This window comes from Sinocyclocheilus rhinocerous, unplaced genomic scaffold, assembly GCF_001515625.1.
Source record: "Sinocyclocheilus rhinocerous isolate Xijiao unplaced genomic scaffold, SAMN03320098_v1.1 scaffold352, whole genome shotgun sequence".
Taxonomy (NCBI): Eukaryota; Metazoa; Chordata; class Actinopteri; order Cypriniformes; family Cyprinidae; genus Sinocyclocheilus; species Sinocyclocheilus rhinocerous.
The window spans coordinates 254,351-274,323 of record NW_015642448.1 but is presented as its reverse complement, the minus strand read 5'-3'; the positions used below and the strand labels follow the sequence as shown (position 1 = coordinate 274,323).

The window sequence follows — 19,973 nt, the reverse complement described above, 5'->3', positions numbered from 1 at the left end:
AAAGTGTGTTCCTTTTATGGTTTTAGTTTCACTTAACTATAATAACCCTGATTCATACTTTATAGTATATACTTTTTAACAGTCCCAAAGTAATTACTCATTCAGAATAGTATGATGAAAAATGTTCGTTGACAAGTTTTTTCCCCCATGACTAAGACGAGACGATAAGGTCAATAAACGATAACTGTGACTACATCAACATGCAATATCGTTGACGATAAAAGATGAGACTAAAATGTATTTTAAAAAAACTATACCAAATTTTCTTTTAATTTTCGTCAAAAAAAAAGAGACAAAATATTATTGCGGACTGCTGTACACGCCTCTACTAAACAAGCTTTCATGTGTGCGGTTGCCAGATATCAAGAGTTCAAATCCACAAATCAGAGCTTCTCTGTTAAAAAGATGCATTTTCTGCCTGGTGTTTTGCTTATTTTTTTGCAATCTGGCAACCATACGCATGAGCTCATTCTTCATTGCGGAAGCGCCGATGATGATCTGAAAACGATCTCCATGTGAGATGTTCAGCTCAAACGAAAGTGTCATTCAGCCAGTCTGTGTTCTGTCATGAGATCTCGACTATTTTGTTTGCGATTGTGGCTGCTGAATAAATGCACTTCCTTAACCGCTGTTGTTTAAATAGAGAAACATTGCAATTTGGAATTATTGGAATTCCTATTAGGAATTTTACTGTTAAAATATTTTTTGTTTGTTTTTGCCAGTTTTCATAATGTAAACAGAGTGAGTGCATATCTAAGTCTTTGATATTCATTTATATATTAAATAGCCTATAATAAATCTGTACACTAGATGAGGTAAAATAAACCATGTGTATGAGTATATGAGACTAAATATGATAGTAACTAAAAAGTACATTTGACACCAGGACTAAGACTAAGACTAATTTTAAAGACTAAGACTAAATTAAAAATGTCTGACAAAATTAACACTAATTCAGAAGAGGTATGGAAAATATGCGATTTTAGACAGACAGTAAACGGCATTTTGAAAAAATAAAAATAAACATTGGCTTAGGACAAGGTTAACAGCTAAGAGAGAAGGTGTAAAAAAAAAGTAAAATAAAAAGTCTGTTCATAAGAGAGCAGATGTAAAAAAAAAAAAAAAAAAGTGTTCATACAACTCAGGGAAACCATTTGTATGGCTTTTTAAGTTCAATTAATCAATTTACACGGTAAATAAATGTTTTGAGTTAATGCAGAATGATTAAGAATAAGTTTTTTTTTTACAGTTATTATTTTTTATTTTAAATAGTTCAAATGATGTGCTTGATCTAATTTTTTCCTATAAGAAATGAACATTTTATATTTACATGAATATTCATCATAAATTTATTTGTGAAATACCTTAAAATGTCTAACATTTATAAATTTGACAACAAAACCCCCAACAACTGTGTAAATAAAACTGGTATATGGTCTAACAATGCAGCCATATTAATTATTCATGCCCTGGTGCATGCTGGGAATGGAGCTGAACCACAAAACCTTTTATTTTTTCAGTATAACCCTAAAAAATGCCTTACTCTAACTCACCTGCTGATTTTTGCTTCATCTTAAAAATAAATATATCATGACAGAAAACACCTAAAAAGTATTATTTTTAGCAATATTTACTTGATGTAAGAATCAGTTAGTGCGTTTACACTTTTTGCCTCCCAAATCGTTGTGAATAGTTCAATATTAAAGTCTTTAAAACAAAAAGTAAAACAAAAATTATTTTACAAAAAAACAATAGGCCTACTATTTAGGTTTTTCTACTTTAAAATTTCAAATTTAATTCAGTGTGTTACTTGCTGTTTTTCTGTGATTGTTTTTGAAATTAACTAGCATTTTATGAGTAAAAAAAAATTCTGTACCAAATTCTTTTCAGTGCTGAAAATAAGCTAGTGTCTCCTGTGAGCTTTTTTGTGTGTTGTTTATTCATGGAGGTAGTAACAAAGCTTAAAATGTTGCCTTCGTATTCCTCCTCGTTTCCCTGCACAAACACTGCAATGGCATCACTCTTGGGAAACTTGTCCAGTTTAGAATATTCATGTTTTTCCAACATGCTGTGAATCGGTTCAAAGAGATCATAAAATATTGAGTGACATGAAGGACAGATAAAAATGCCAAGCATTGCATTTAGAGTTCGCTTACAGACCTGCATATGTGACTGATGTAAATTGTTCAACTTATATTTACATATTAAAAATTTTAAAAAATCATATACAGGTGCATCTCAATAAATTAGAATGTCGTGGAAAACAGGATTTGGCACCTGCTCACACTGCCAAAAGCACCAAAAGTTGGTTAAATGACCATGGTGTTGGTGTGCTTGACTGGCCAGCAAACTCACCAGACCTGAACCCCATAGAGAATCTATGGGGTATTGTCAAGAGGAAAATGAGGAACAAGAGACCAAAAAATGCAGATGAGCTGAAGGCCACTGTCAAAGAAACCTGGGCTTCCATACCACCTCAGTAGTGCCACAAACTGATCACCTCCATGCCATGCCGAGTTGAGGCAGTAATTAAAGCAAAAGGAACCCCCTCCAAGTATTGAGTACATGTACAGTAAATTAACATACTTTCCAGAAGGCCAACAATTCATTAAAAATGTTTTTTTTTATTGGTCTTATGGAGTATTCTAATTTGTTGAGATAGTGAGTTGGTGGGTTTTTGTTAAATGTGAGCCAAAATCATCACAATTAAAAGAACCAAAGACTTAAACTACTTCAGTCTGTGTGCATTGAATTTATTTAATACACAAGTTTCACAATTTGAGTTGAATTACTGAAATAAATGAACTTTTCCACGACATTCTAATTTATTGAGATGCACCTGTAGGTTAATGAGTGCTACATAAAGTTCTTTTTTTCTTTTTTTTTCAGGGTAAACTGGTGAAGTATTTTAGTCGGCAGCTCTCTTGCAAGCGTAAAGTGTCCTTACAGGAGCAGAATGTGGAGTTGGATGGATTCCCGCAGCTGGGACACTGGTTCCGCATTGTTAACATGAGGAAGGAGGTTATTGAGGTATGTGCAATCCTGTGTGTTGTGTTCTAAACCAGTCATGCACAAACCCCACCCCACAGATGATTTAATTGACCAACTCCATCACAGTCATCTGTCAAGAAAAGTTCAGACTTCATGGATTCAGTTAGAAATATCATGGATGAATTCGATTGTGACAAACTGTAATGCTGTCTATTAAGATGTGCTACCAATGCTATACTAAAGTTAGGGTTTAGGGGTTAGTATTTGTTTCATTTGCTTTAGGTAATCAGCCCTGTGATTGACATTACTAATAAAATCTTTGGAATTTTAATTTTTGTCTCAAACAGGGTTATTATCGTTAACTAAAACTAAAACCATTAACAAAATCATTACTTGAAATAAACATTAACCAAAATAAAATATTAAAAACAGCTGGCAACATTTCTAATTTTTTTATAAAATTGAAGTACTAAAATAACTAAAATAAAACTAAAACTTAAAGACTACAAAAATTGCAAAAACTTCAAAATTATTATGAAAACAGAAAATATAAAAACAAAATCTAATTCTACACAGCACTTGAAATAAAAATAAACATTAACAGAAATAAAATATAAAAAAATAAATATTTTCAGCTTAGACTAAATAAACTAAAACGTAATAAAAAACTGTATAGACATATTAAAAAAAAAACTAATACCAATTACAAAAATAACAAAAACATAACAAAATTATGAAAACATTAACCAAAATTAAAATGAAAACAGAATATATAAAAATAAAGTCTAATTGAAAATATTAGCAAAAACTATAATAGTATATCAGTCAGTGATGCTAAAATAATGCTGGTCTCAGCTCATATCTTTGGAAAATGAAAGTTTTTAGTTCATCCAATCAGTTAGCAACTTTAATTTCTACATTATCTTGTAGCGGTGGCGGGCTCTAAGAAAATTTCTATCAGATGTAACCACCGATGAAATAAAAAAAAAATTGAATGAAATGTCCACACAAAATAAGTTCAGGTTCATAGTTTCAAAGTTGTATTTAACAATTAATAAAAAAAAACAAACACAGAAAAACTTTGCGTTCTTTTTCAAGTTCTAATGCAACCTCAGTTTCACAGAGATATTTTCAACAATCAATATGGAATCAAACAGAAAACGTAGTACTTTGGTTCACACTCATATTTTCAACAATCCTGTTTGCCACCGTTCGACCCTGCCTGTGTTTCTGACCTCCTCTCTGCTTTAATAAAGCTTGCATATGGATCCGCACGTCTCACGTCTCGTCAGCCCCGTTACACCACCAAAGTTCAAAAGGCTAAGTTCCAATATAGTCTTTCTACCGATTTTGTAGTCCAACAATGACAAGGAAATAATAAAACTTGAAAGAAAATGGAAGAAGGTGCCTCTGAGGTAGCAGTTTCACTGATGCATGTAAACCTCAGCAGATTCAACACTCCTTGACCTCAGCAGATTCAACACTCCTTGAGATACAATGTGTAGAAGGTAGTAACAAGAGACAAAAGAAACACGGAAGAAAACATTAAATATAGAATTCTTAGATCACATTAAACATTATTAAACACTTGATTATATTTGTAGATAATACAAATACCAAACAGCAAGGTTTACTAACGGTAAGTGTTTCGTGAAAGTGTGCGCGTTAATGTTTGTGGATGTTTGCGATGTTTGTGTGTGACAAAAAAGAGTGTGTGTGTTTTTGAGATACGAGTGGATTGCTGGCCGCTAATGGCAGGGGGAAGTTTTCTTAACATGAGGTTTAAGAGATGAACAACAGCATTTCACCTTGAGATCCCGCTCGCACTTGTCAGCATAAGAGACTTGCTTCGCTCTGCAGCTGGTGTCCGGAGGTGCAGCACGCACACTCAAACGATCGCCCGGCAACTCACGCTCGTAGCGATCCACCCTGCCCAAACACAGCGAGGTCTCCACAATGCGGCGACAGCGTCTGACTCGATTCAGGTGACCTGCATCTATCTGCTAATTACTGCTGCGCTCTCCTGCAGCTCCACCTTAAATACACATTTCCTCACTTCCGGATAATTGATTTCTCTCCTCCGCTCGGCCATAACACATTAAAAATCCTTGTACGTTTTTTCATACTGCCACAATCTATTATCAATGTCCAGAAGGACTAAGTACCAAATGCATCTAAATCTGGCAAGCAAATAAAGCCAGTTGGTCTCTAACTTTTGGAAGTGCACAGTAATGTATGATTTAAAGCGATGATTTTAATATACTGTAAGAACAGCAATTTCTGTCATAAGCAATATTTGCAAATCAGATCAAAACAAGCAGAGAAAAGAAAAGCAAGTTTTGATACTGCAAGTGAAAATACTGAATAAGAAAATGTCACTAAATCTTGTCTTAAATACTGAACATTTTACTCCGCTTTATTACTAAAAACAATTACACCTGTTTGATATTTTTATTTATGATATTAAATTTATGATATTTTTACTAACCCTACGTATTGATTTAATTACACCATATTGATTCATTGTCAGTGCTTGATTTCAAGTTGAAATTGGTAAGAGGAAATGATTAGAAAACAGGAACAATATGTTAAGAAAGCAGACAAATTACACACATTTCAGAGTTTAGTCCTAGTTGCTACATGCTCAAATGGGATGGCAGTGAAATGTTTTACAAGCAATGTTTATGCAATGAAAATAAAGGCAGAAAACAGAAGAAAGAATATAAATACAATATATAAATATCTAGAAATTGTATACTAAAGTGAACATGGTGATGTGAAATCCAGATTTAAGTGAGTGTGTGGAGAGATGTGTAATTATATGTAAATGTGTGACTGGTTTACGGTTGGCTAGTGAGAGCATGCTTATGTAGGATCAGGATGTTTTGTGGGAAGTAGCTGCTTCTGAGCCTCCCCATGCAGTACATCGAAATATTTCCCTTCTGATGGCATAAAAGGTTGTAAACATATGATCTAGAACAGCAGATACTCTGAAGGCCTTTAGGTTTTTCCTCCTGTGTAATCCAGATTTAAGTGAGTGTGTGGAGAGATGTGTAATTATATGTAAATGTGTGACTGGTTTACGGTTGGCTAGTGAGAGCATGCTTATGTAGGATCAGGATGTTTTGTGGGAAGTAGCTGCTTCTGAGCCTCCCCATGCAGTACATCTCGAAATATTTCCCTTCTGATGGCATAAAAGGTTGTAAACATATGATCTAGAACAGCAGATACTCTGAAGGCCTTGAGGTTTTTCCTCCTGTGTCGCTGTCCTCAGTGCTGAAGTGTTGGCGCTGTCCAATGTGCTGAAGCCCCCTGCTGATGTGGAGAAGGAATTGCAACTATGTAGAACACAACAGTTCCTCAAATAAAAATCCTATTAATTTTGTCCACAGGGGTATTTACCAATGGAATATGCTTTTGCTGAAGCCATCAGCTCACATTATTTCAACGAGTTTGTTTCTCTATATATAACCAACATCTTTAAATCAATATTTTTATATTTCTCCTTTGTTTTGAATTCGATATGTCAGTTGCAGTGCTTCATGGGATTGTAGTTCCTTCCCTCTTTAGAGCTGTTAAGCACAGAGTCTTGTACCTTTGCCTTTTTGTCCGATTTTCAAATAATTTTCGTTACAAATCAAAGTTTGTAATATTGTGATTCACCTCATAGCCTGTTGGTTTAGTTTGTGGTTTAGAACTCTTAAATAAAGACATTTTGAAAATGATCTTTGGAAAGAATGAATGGGAAAAATACTTCCTGAATGAAGACCGATGAAAAAAGTGGACAGGGACTGTTGTGCACTATTGAGACTGAAGCGAAGAATAAAGTTGTATGTTTTAGAATTAAAAGCTAAAATAATGTTATATTTTAAAGATGCTGACAGCTGAGTGTTTACATTTTCAATTTGAATGTAATAGGCATCTTGCATGGTAATTGAAGGTTGTAGTTTTGAATCTGTCACCATTGAGCAAAGCATTTGTTTTAATAAGTTTATTGGTCTAATATGTCCCTGTAGCATTTATTGTAATTTACTGTGGATAACAGCATCAGTAATGTTATGTGTTGCAGACATGTTTATGAGTCCAAGTTAAGTCTCAAGTCTTTTGTCATCAGTTCATTTCAATATTCTGTAGGTTAGTTTTATAAACCCTGTTACTTTTTTTTAAAGGAGGTATTATTTCAAATGATTTCTTTGTTCAGATCAAATCATACTTAAATTATATAAAAACAGTATTGTTTAATGTTTTACTTGAATCAAAAGGTACATTTGTTTAACATGATACATTTATTTATTATTTAATAAAATGAATAACTTATTGATAATTTTTAACTTTAACATGTTTTTCATTCTATTAATGCCCTTTTTTATGCAATTTCACTTTGAATTTCCCATAGTAATTAAATGGGCTAATATAGTATTTGCACTGCTTGTCATTTTGATACCAACTTATATGAGTTTTGAGGAACATGTATGTGAATAAATGATGTATATGTGACTAAAATAAACAATACTGTTCAAAGGTTTAGGGACAGTTTATTTTTTTCATGAATTTAAAGTTGAAATTGAAATCCTTTGTAACATTATGTCTTTACTGTCAATTGTGATCAACTTAATGCATCCTTGCTGAATAAAAGTATTACATTTGTAAAAAAAAAAAAAATAAAAACACCTCTCACTGACCCTGAACTTTTGAACAGTAGTATACTATTTTAACATACTTTTTTGAAAGTTGTATTCAAAATCCACTTGGCTCAAAAATCTCATGGGGCGCAAGTGAATGACATACAAATGATTTTTCAGTCTAGGTCAGCTTGCACATCTCAGACTTGTCTCTTTATTGTAGGAGATCTCTCCAGGTGAGCTGACTCTGGAGGCTCTGTTGGAGATGTCGGATGAGCAGGTGTGTGAGGCTCTGCAGAAGTTTGGAGCGAGTGATGAAGAATGTGCTCGGCTCAATGCCTCGCTCACATGTTTACGATCAGCCCACAAATCAGGTGAGTTCACAGGATGCAGCTAAAAATATCACCTGACTGTTCTTTGAGCCTTCATACAGTCCTGACCTATCTATCTATCTATCTATCATTTATCTGTCTGTCTGTCTGTCTACACTTTATGGCAAAAAGTACAGAAAAGTATGAAAACACAGAATTCTCTAAAAGGTCATTATATGGTGTAGCATTTATTGTAGATTTGTTTTTTTTTTCTCTAAAATTACTGGAATGGTTAATTAGAGGTATCCTATATTTTTGGTCCCAAGTTATTGTTCTGGTGTGAAAGAAAAGCTCTATCAGAGATTGTCCAGTAGAGGGCAACACAGCGCTGAGTTTCATTATTGTGGACTGGGATGGAAAGAGACTGTTACTCACTGTCATATAATGCATCTGATTTTGCTTAATATGATGCATTTAGTTATATAGAAGTGTGTGTGCAGGCTTTATTTTGTATTTTAGTTAATTAATCACAGATCGTGGAATGGGGAGGGAGCTTTGTGCACTTGAGTATGTCTGCATAGTACATTAAACTCTTTAATGTCAAAAAATCAAACAAAACCCGGTTTTCCACAGTATGTCCCACTATAAGTTGTACAGATAGTTCCAACTCTAATTATGACTGGATGAGACATGATCAGTTAAAATATGAACCATATTAATTAACAATATTAATGATGATTTGTTAACATGCATTCATTTGATAAAAAAAAATACTATTTAAAATAAGAGTTTTTTTTGTTTTAATATATTTTCAAATATAATTTATTCCTGTGATGGCAAAGCTACATTTTCAGTAGCTGTGCTTATTAACAAAAACATAAATGTCTTTACTGTTACTTTTGATGAATCAGTTTAATGAATCCGTACTAAATAAAAATTGTGTAAATTGCACAGAAATGTTTTACTAATTGAATCATATGTCACCCCATGAGGCTCGGGTTTTGGAATTTATTAGTATTTGTAACATGAATGAATTCATAAATTCATTTACTTAAAGGGTTTTATTTAAATAAGGCTTTTCTCCTGATGTTTTCATTGCAATGAGCTTCAGGGCTGTGTTTATACAGTTTGATACCTCAGAGCTTGTTTGTAGTGTGTTTCGACCACTAGAGGGCAGCATTGTATCACGGTCTGCAATACAGCACAGTTTGATAAAAGTGTTAGGTAGCATCACACTTTAAATGATCAACTAGATCCTCCTGCAGTGTTTGTCCTATACCTCCACAGCTGGAGCTGATTGTTACTGCTCTTACCTGAAAAAGATCTGATTGAAGGAAGTGTTTCTGCAGATGTTCAAATCTCAGTCCAATTTAAATCCTCACCAGTGTGCCATGAAGTTAAGAGCTTGAAAGCTGATAATTAAAGGGTTAAATTAATGGTCTTAAAGGGCTGGAGCGTCCTGCTTTATGGACTTTTTTGCTAATAATTTTGTCCTCAATTGATGTGAACATCGTACGCACATCTTGCAGCTTTCTGCATCCATGGAAGTTAATGATTTGCAAATTTAATGTTGCATATGTTTAATGATTTGATTGATACTTATGAGCCAGATTAATAATCAACCCATAATTGACCATGAAAATGTATGATAAGTATGATAATGTGCAGTTTTAAAGTTATTATTTTTATTAATGAATTGTCTTACATTTTCTATTAAAAGCGTTTTTTTTTTTAAATCATGAAATATTTCTCAAAGACAAAAAAATGTCCTTCTGGGGAACTCAAAAATGCCTGTGTTGGCCAACAGAGGGCAGCAAAGCTCTTTCAGTCTAGTAGTACGTTGTGTAAATGTTATAATAAGATTGCGAGAAAACAAAGGAAAACTATTCTGGCATGTTCTTTAGCAGGTAAATTATATCACGCATACAACTTTACACAAGCCTTGCTTGTGCTTTTTTTAAGTGATCTTTTATTTGAGTGTTTGTTTGCACGCTTTTCTCCATCTGTTCAAATTGTGCATGTATTTTTGAAGTGCTAAGACATAATGCAATTTGTTGTCATTGAATCTCGTTACCAAATCCACGGTACCCTCACATCCGCTCTTTCTTTCCTCCATTGACTCTGTATTTGCTTTGAGTAGCGTTAGTGCGGCTGCCCTGGAGTGCTTGAATTTTCGCAAACGTGGATTCCCTGCTGTGATAGTGTTCAGACACAGCACTAACCGCCGGTTGCACTGTCGAAAGTGTGATCAGGCTGGATTGCTTTGTTTAAATACGGGCTTATAGAGGCTTTTAAGATGCTCATAGCTTGTTGAGGATCCAGCATGGGCTCCTTCAGGGTCCAGCAGAGGTGCCACACAAGGACTACGGGGGATTCCAGCCATCAAGAGAGCGTGGTGTATAATTTAGAATTGGCACCTCTCGTCATCTTGATTTTTTTTTTGCTCTCCGTCTGTCTCTCTACCCTCTCTCTACCCTCCTTGTTCTCATCTCTGCAGTGTCTTTATTCAGACTCTGATTAATTTAAATGAATAGTTCACAGAAAAATTTGAATTCTGTCATCATTTACTCACTCTCATGTCATTCCATACCTACTAAGGACATTGTTTCTTCTGTGATCCAAGCTGCTTTTTCCATCCAATGAAAGTGAATGGTGACCTGGGAAGTGGAGGAAGATTTTCAGTGAATAACGATTATATGTATGGATCAGACCATATATAAGGATTCAGAAGACTTATAGTACGTGAGTCATATGGATTACTGTTATGACGCTTTTACAGAGCTTTTGGAGCTTGATAGCCTGAGGACACCATCCACTTCCATTGTATAGATATACGCAGCTCAGATATTTGTTTAAACTTCTCCGTTTGCGTTCCATGGAAGGAAACATTTTGGGTGAACTATACCTGTTTTCTTAGTGTCTGCCCCTCACTAGCCTGCAGTCTTTTCTTCTTCATCTCAGTATCTTTTCAAGTCCCTCTCTTGAAGGCTATGAAGATAAGCGTACAGGTCTCATAAGGACAGTTCAGAATGAGGGGAGAGAGAATGAGAGGAGTTGTGGTGTCGTCGAGAGGATACTAAACTGAATTAGTGATTTTAGACCTCACACCTCATTGCTCTCCAGAGAAAAGTAATACATTAAACAGGATTCTTATAGGCAGAACGAAGCAGTGCAAGGGAATCACGCATAATCTATCTTGCTTGATTTGCAACCTAATAAAATTACATTGAAACGTATATTTATTATATATCTATATATAATTTATTATAATAAATGTTTCCTTTAATAGAAAATAATAATTGCTGCTGAAAATTCAGCTACGCCATCACAGGAATAAATAAACAAATAAATAAATACACACACACACACACACACACATATATATATATGTCTCTGTCTCCTCAGTGCCATCACGAGCCCCTACTGGCAACTCCTAACCACTTGAGAGACCTCTCGAGCTGTCTTAAATAACTGGGAGAGTAAGAGTGATTCTTAGCTTTAAGGAATGATTTGCAAATTTAATGTTGCATATGTTTAATGATTTGATTGATACTTATGAGCCAGATTAATAATCAACCCATAATTGACCATGAAAATGTATGATAAGTATGATAATGTGCAGTTTTAAAGTTATTATTTTTATTAATGAATTGTCTTACATTTTCTATTAAAAGCGTTTTTTTTTTTAAATCATGAAATATTTCTCAAAGACAAAAAAATGTCCTTCTGGGGAACTCAAAAATGCCTGTGTTGGCCAACAGAGGGCAGCAAAGCTCTTTCAGTCTAGTAGTACGTTGTGTAAATGTTATAATAAGATTGCGAGAAAACCAAGGAAAACTATTCTGGCATGTTCTTTAGCAGGTAAATTATATCACGCATACAACTTTACACAAGCCTTGCTTGTGCTTTTTTTAAGTGATCTTTTATTTGAGTGTTTGTTTGCACGCTTTTCTCCATCTGTTCAAATTGTGCATGTATTTTTGAAGTGCTAAGACATAATGCAATTTGTTGTCATTGAATCTCGTTACCAAATCCACGGTACCCTCACATCCGCTCTTTCTTTCCTCCATTGACTCTGTATTTGCTTTGAGTAGCGTTAGTGCGGCTGCCCTGGAGTGCTTGAATTTTCGCAAACGTGGATTCCCTGCTGTGATAGTGTTCAGACACAGCACTAACCGCCGGTTGCACTGTCGAAAGTGTGATCAGGCTGGATTGCTTTGTTTAAATACGGGCTTATAGAGGCTTTTAAGATGCTCATAGCTTGTTGAGGATCCAGCATGGGCTCCTTCAGGGTCCAGCGGAGGTGCCACACAAGGACTACGGGGGATTCCAGCCATCACGAGAGCGTGGTGTATAATTTAGAATTGGCACCTCTCGTCATCTTGATTTTTTTTTTGCTCTCCGTCTGTCTCTCTACCCTCTCTCTACCCTCCTTGTTCTCATCTCTGCAGTGTCTTTATTCAGACTCTGATTAATTTAAATGAATAGTTCACAGAAAAATTTGAATTCTGTCATCATTTACTCACTCTCATGTCATTCCATACCTACTAAGGACATTGTTTCTTCTGTGATCCAAGCTGCTTTTTCCATCCAATGAAAGTGAATGGTGACCTGGGAAGTGGAGGAAGATTTTCAGTGAATAACGATTATATGTATGGATCAGACCATATATAAGGATTCAGAAGACTTATAGTACGCTCAGCACTTAAGACTAAAATGGCACTTTAAGAAGCTTGATAAATATGGGCCTTGATGTTTAAATGTTCTTGAAAAAAGTCTCTTATGCTTGCAAGTCTGCATTTATGTGATTACAAATACAGTATAAAAAGTAATGTAAAATTATTACAAATTAAAATTAAGGTATATATTATTATAATATATTTTAAAATGTAATTAATTCTTGTGATGGCAAAGCTGAAATTCAGGTAGCCATTACTCCAGTCTTCAGTGTCACGTGATCCTTCAGAAATCATTCTAATATGCTGATATGCGAATGATGCTCAAGAAACATGTCTTATTATCAATGTTGAAAATAGTTCTGTTGCTTAATATTTTTGTGAAAACTTTGATGCAATTTTTTAAATCAAGATTCTTTTGAGTTGAAAGTTCAATAGAACAGCATTTATTTGAAATATAAATCTTTTTTAACATTTATAATGTCTTTACTGTCACCTTTAATCAATTTGATGTGTTATATTAAAACCTTTAAAAAAATCTTACTCACCCCAAATGTTTGAACGATTGCGTATAGTTTAATTGCATGTAGGCATGGGCCAGTATGAGATTTTGACGGTATGATAACCTTAAGCAAAAATATCATTAGTTTTACGGTATCACGGTATTGTTGTTGCAGCTCTAAAATGTGTTCATTTGAAATGTCCGGGTAAAAAAAAAAACTGAACACAAAAAACTGAGCAACATACAGAATATTTGGAACAGTAGTATTTGTTTATTTTTTCTTTGATTTGTTTCTGAAATGTGGGCTATCCTGCAGCTTTTGATGTGGATGGTTGATTTGCTGCTAGAGCTACTGCTGCCCTAAAAAGAAGAAAAATAAAGACTGACATTTTTATTTAACCTAAATCTGTAATTACAGTTATTTAATCTGAGTTATATAATTCATATACATATCATTTATATCATTTAGTTATATAATTTCATATACATAATTTGATTTAATAATAACCCAATTTGAAGCAAAAACAGAATGTTCTTACTAGCTTTGTGAAATTATACTACATGCCTGAACGAAGCAAACAGCAGAAGCTCTGAATGAGACGCAGATTCACTCTCTGACAGCAGGAGGCGCTGATACAGCGTTTCCTTGGTTACCGCTGTAAACAAAGCAGAGCTGCAGTGAAAACACTGCTTTAATGTGAATTATACAGGGACGAGATGAAAAGAAAATACCATCTAAACGTTTCTGGGTATCCTTGGTTACCGCTATAAAAAAGCAGCACTGCGCTGAAACACTGCTTTAATATGAACTAGAGACGAGATTAAAAGAAAAAACACGTAAACTTTTCTGTAGACAGTCAGTTCCCCTCAGAAACACATTCATATAAACCCCCAAATCAATATTTAGGATTTTCTTCCAATAGTTCGTGCATCATGAACAGTGAGTGATCTGCCTGCTACAGTATTTTTCTCTGTGCGTCCGTCTTCAGCGTCTCTGGCCTGTGTTAACGGGCGTTTACAGACTTCATATTTTCACATAAATGACATTTGGAAATTGATATGCATTGCAACGCAAATTGTGCAAGTCCAGAACAGAGATCGGCTGGAATAAAACAATAAACGGCCGGGTAAGTTCCAGAGGAAGCTCCTTCGGCCGTCATACACACACGTGACTGACCGCTCGCTCGCACCAACAGGAGGAGGAGGGTCGTGTTACTCTCTACACTGCACTCAACCTGAGGGATTCCTACACTTTCAGTCTTTGAGGAGACATGAAAAACAGCGCATACCGCAGGAACGGTATAACGGAAAATGTTAGCGGTTTTGAAACCGTGAAATTTTCAAATCGCGGTATACCTTGATACCGGTAATCGGCCCATGCCTAATTGCATGCAAAACAAAGACATACATAGTTAAAAGGTCAACAGGTGAATCAGATACTTGATTTGCAGGCTGACAGAGGGTTTGTTCATTGTCTCAGTAAAGCCTGTCCAGTTCCTCTTGGTTGAAGGCATGTTTGGTTGGAGAGACCAAAACTTGTCTTTTTGATCTGATGCATGTGTCATTTCCTTACTGTCAGTATTCTGTCCACTCTGGATGGCTGAGAGCCTTTATAATTAGCCCTGTCTTGACAGAAATATCACTGCTAAGTCATATTCATACACTCTAAAAAATGCTGGGTTGTTTCAACCCAATTTTGGGTCAAATATGGTCTAACCCACCTGTTGGGTTAAAAAGTTAATTTAAAAATTTAACCAAAATTTAACCCAACAGTTGGGTTAGTCCATATTTGACCCAAAATTGGGTTGAAACAACCCAGCATTTTTTAGAGTGTAGTCATCGTGTCATGTAGTCAGTCATATTGCATTATTATTAGAGCAGAACCTAATTAATGGCATTGGGAAATGATTAGCGCTGTGATTTATAGGCAAACTGTGTGGGTGACGTGTCGTCTTGACACCTTTCTTGAGTTGTTTTGTGATATTAATGGCAGTATCTTTGACTTGTGAAAATGCCATTGCTAATCGAGATGCTAATAGAAGTATCCATGTGTCCCTTTGTAGCAGTTGTATAAGGTACAATGGTTGTGACTGCAAATGCATTGTTTCAGAAACGTTGACATGTTCTCATTAGGATTTGCTAAATCATTATCGGTCGACTCTCCTTCTTTCTTTGTGGTCTGTAGTTTGGATATTATGTCATTAGTGGTGTTATAAGGCTCATAGTTAGTATTAGGGACCCAACAGGTGGGTTAGACCATATTTGACCCAAAATTGGGTTGAAACAACCCAGCATTTTTTAGAGTGTAGTCATCGTGTCATGTAGTCAGTCATATTGCATTATTATTAGAGCAGAACCTAATTAATGGCATTGGGAAATGATTAGCGCTGTGATTTATAGGCAAACTGTGTGGGTGACGTGTCGTCTTGACACCTTTCTTGAGTTGTTTTGTGATATTAATGGCAGTATCTTTGACTTGTGAAAATGCCATTGCTAATCGAGATGCTAATAGAAGTATCCATGTGTCCCTTTGTAGCAGTTGTATAAGGTACAATGGTTGTGACTGCAAATGCATTGTTTCAGAAACGTTGACATGTTCTCATTAGGATTTGCTAAATCATTATCGGTCGACTCTCCTTCTTTCTTTGTGGTCTGTAGTTTGGATATTATGTCATTAGTGGTGTTATAAGGCTCATAGTTAGTATTAGGGATTTGAACAAACCTCTGACCCTACATATTCAATTTGGTCATATAACTCATCCCACACTGACTGTGCTACAGACCTGAATTGGTGGATTTGGGTGGATTATTTTCTTAGCGCTCTAGGCAAAGATTTTGACCTGGTGGGACATGAAAAAGTCAAAAAAAGTCCCATAGGTTTGCATATCATCATGCAGAATACCTTAGCAACATGTTAAGTGAATAGTTAACTCAAAAATGTTAATTAGCTGAAAATGTATTCACCCTCAGGCCATCTGAGATGTAGATGAGTTTGTTTCATCATTACAACGGATTTGAAGAAATGTTGCTTTACATCACTTGCTCACCATGTATCCTTACAAGTGAATGGGTGCCGTCAGAATGAGAGTCCAAACAGCTGATAAAAACATCACAATAATCCACAAGTAATCCACACCACTCCAGTCCATCAATTAACACCTTGTGAAGCAAAAAGCTGCATGTTTGTAATAAACAAATTAACCATTAAATCGTTTCAATTTATTTATTTGAAAAAGAAGTCCTTTGTAACTTTTATAAATGTCCATACTTTGTCCATATTCCATAATAACGCTTCCTCCAGTGAAATAGTATCCCCTGTTGTTCTTTCACATCAAAATCCACCAACATATTTGTGTAGAACTATTCTGGACTGTTTTGCTTGTAAGTGGTGTTTGATCTGTGTATATTTCTCTCCTGATACAGGCAAGACAATATTTTCACTGGAGAAAGCAATATTATAAATAGAGGACTTTTAACTGGAAGCAACGGTCTGAAGTTAAAAAATGACTTGATGGATTTGTTTATTGTAAATACACAGGTTGTGGTATATTTAGATTACTTGGGGATTATTGTGATGTTTTTATCATCTGCTCTCATTCTGACGGCACCCATTCACTGCAGAGGATCCATTGGTAAACAACTGATGTAAGGCAAAGTTTCTCTAAATCTGTTATTAAACAAACTCATCTGCATCATTGATGGCCTGAGTGTGAGTACATTTTCAGCAATGTTTTATTTTTGGGTGAACCATCAGTCAAAACACCTTAGCAACCTCATAGCAACTCCTATAACGCTCTAGCATGTGGCGTCAAGTTTTGCACATGAGAGACATTGATTTGCAACTCATTAATGCAATGAAACTAACTTGGAAGAATGTTTGTCTCACTTACTGGGAGGCTATGAATGTCTTCAGTTGAGATTAGTTATGGGGAATGAAATCAATGGCATTTGTTTCTTGCTTTAATAAGATACATTCATCATTTCAGGAGAACATACACTGAGGAATTATTGACAGCTGTAGCCACAATCTACTGCACAACAGACGGATTCATTCACACCTTTCTGTAGCAAGACAGAGGTAAATCCTGAGGTTGAAAATTGACGATAGACAAAACCACCATGGGGTGGTGAGACGAGGATGTTTAGAAAAATAAATATAACAGCTTTTTGGAGAACAAACTGTTTTTTATCTTTTGCACTCATTTCAGGGTGTTACTAGATACCAGTGGCATATCCGTATCCACCAAAATTAAAGTTTTATTTTATTTTATATTTATTACTTTTTAAAGTTTAAATTCTGTGATGTGTTCTTATATATACTATGTCAGGTTTCAAACTTTCTAACCAGATATCTTTTCTACTCTACATTTTACTTTGTATACATGTACACTACCACCCAAAAGTTTGGGGTCAGTATGATTTTTTTTTAAACTAATTAATAGTTTTTCATCAGGGCAGTGGTGGAAAGAGTACTGAAAAAATATACTCAAGTAAAAGTACCATTACCTTCCAAAAAATGTAGTGCGAGTAGAGTAAAAATACTTCTCCAAAAAACTACTTGAGTAAGAGTAAAAGAGTAGCCTATTTAAAAGTACTCATGAGTATTGAGTAGTGAGTACTGAGCTGTGGATGCTACCCCCTCATAATAAACGCTGTACACCGCAATTGATACATTATAAAAATGTTGTACATTCTGTAATTCACATTATCTTATTTGTCATAAAGAATGAAGAGTATCTATCATCCAGCAGTTTTAATTTTAAGCAACAACGACTTTTCCAAGTGACTGCTGCAGAACGCACGCGAGAGAGAGAGAGACGAGGCAGCGCAGATCGCGCGTCTCATAAGTGAGTGGGAATTTACCGAATGTGGCACTTGCGGGAGTTTACACTGTATGCAATACCCGCAACCTCACACCAAATTTCAGGCTGTGTAGATAGGCAAGCATATATACAAATCATTTAGTAAGCAGAAATCCGAAATTTACCTTAACATATTAAGTTAGAGGAAGATGCGACTGAATTGATGCTTGAAGAATGCGCTTCCAGCAGCCATGATAAACAGTTGGCGGTTAAAGTTTTCTATGCACAATTTGATTTGAGGAAAGTCACGAGACCTATTACTCTCTCTCCAATCACGTTGATGGATAAAAATGAAATTAAAATAAGCATGTAACAACTACAAACGGAGGAAAATAGCGGAGTAAAAGTACCGATACATCACTTAAAATGTACTCAAGTAAAAGTAAAAGTACACAATTTTTAAACTACTCAAAAAAGTACAATTACTGATAAAAACTACTTAATTACTGTAACGTGAGTATTTGTAATTCGTTACTTCACACCCCTGCATCAGGGATGCATTAAATTGATCAAAAGTAAATATCAAAGTAGAGACATTTATAAGATCAAAGTAAAGACATTTATAAAGTTACAAAGGACTTCTTTTTCAAATAAATAAGTATTTTTTTTAAAATTTCTATTCATCAGAGAATCCTGAAATTAAAAATGCATCACGATTTCCACAAAAACATTAAGCAGCAACATTGCACATTGGCACTATGATAGGATACAGTATTTTAACATTAAAAAGAGACACATCATTTGATTTTAAGTCCAGTTATTGTCAATCTGGTTAGTGTTGTACTGTTAAGATGTGATATGCATATAGGATAATTGCTCAGGGTTGTTGTTTGTTTGTCAGGCCCTAAAAATCACACTGAAAGAAGGAGAAGGATGTAGTTAATGTGAAACTTCCTCCGGGGCTCTACGAAGTATTAATAAACGTATCAACTAGCCAAGTAGTTTGTTATTGATATCTCAATTAGGGCTGGGTATCGAGTTCGATACTTTTTAGGCACCGACCGAATTGCCTCGATACCATCGAGTATCGAAAAACGTCTTGTCGTTCGGTACCAAATTTCGATACCTAAGGGGTTAATCTCATCAGCGTCAGTGAGCCAATAAGCCTGCAGCACTAGCCGGTGTGTTCGACTAGAGGTGCGGCGCAGATCGATCATCCGCGAGAGCGATTCGAAAGCGCACGGAGCAGTCTGCTCTCTTTAGCTCTCGTGGTACTGTAATACACCCAGTATGGGAAGCCAAACAACTCAAATGTGGGACGAAACAGCGCGGTATTAAAGTGTTCGCGCCGCGCTGTTCATAAAATTGGTATCGAAAAAAGTATCGTTCAGGAACCGGTATCGAAGTCAAGGTATCGGTATCGATATCGAAACATTTTGAACGATACCCAGCCCTAATCTCAATCGTGTAAGCAACTCGACATTGCAAACTTCACACATCTCCCGGCGGGTCAAGCACAGGCCATGCCTGAAACTTTGAAACTTCAAGTAGCTTGTTTGCCATCTCTCCTCTGTAATTAAAAATGCTTATTTGAGCATCTTCCAGGCCATGAGAGGACTGCGAGAAGTGTCGGTCAATCACAATGCACTGGGTCAGCTGGCCAATCAGAGCAGACTGCGCTTGTCGGAAGGAGGGACTTTGTAGAAAACGAAGCGTTTGAGAGAGGCGGGGGATAGAGGACCTACAATAATGTACAGTATTTGAAAAATAATGTGTTTTTTGAACATTAAAGCATGTCAACATATTCTGTTACACCAAATACACAAAATAATGATCTTTAAAAAAGCATCAAATGACCCCTTTAATATTCCATGAACAGGGATCGATCAGTATACCATTTGCATAATATGAACACGTTTTTATATCATATGATTATACAAAAAAGTTACAAAAGCTGTCACTGGGGCGGTAAAAAAAGGTTCATATTAGTACTTTAAAGGTACATCCCCATTCCCCAGACCTAAACAGACCAAGGGGGAACCCCTCTCACTACCCCAGTGACAGCTTTT

General features: G+C 35.5%; 2 protein-coding genes across 5 annotated transcripts in view; one reads left to right on the top strand and one right to left on the bottom strand.

Moving 5' to 3' along the window:
- The window catches only part of rfc5 (replication factor C (activator 1) 5), a 29,531-nt gene extending 24,517 nt beyond the window's left edge, over window positions 1-5,014 (bottom strand). The window contains exon 1 of the mRNA XM_016572760.1: window positions 4,800-5,014. Within this exon, the coding sequence (XP_016428246.1) occupies window positions 4,800-4,828 (29 nt within the window). The 5' untranslated portion in view covers window positions 4,829-5,014. The remainder of the gene's footprint in view (window positions 1-4,799) is intronic.
- The window catches only part of ksr2 (kinase suppressor of ras 2), a 105,292-nt gene that overhangs the window by 16,139 nt on the left and 69,180 nt on the right, over window positions 1-19,973 (top strand). For all 4 annotated transcript variants that reach the window (XM_016572758.1, XM_016572756.1, XM_016572755.1 and 1 more), the window contains exons 2-3: window positions 2,890-3,030; window positions 7,837-7,987. In XM_016572758.1, the coding sequence (XP_016428244.1) occupies window positions 2,890-3,030; window positions 7,837-7,987 (292 nt within the window). The remainder of the gene's footprint in view (window positions 1-2,889; window positions 3,031-7,836; window positions 7,988-19,973) is intronic.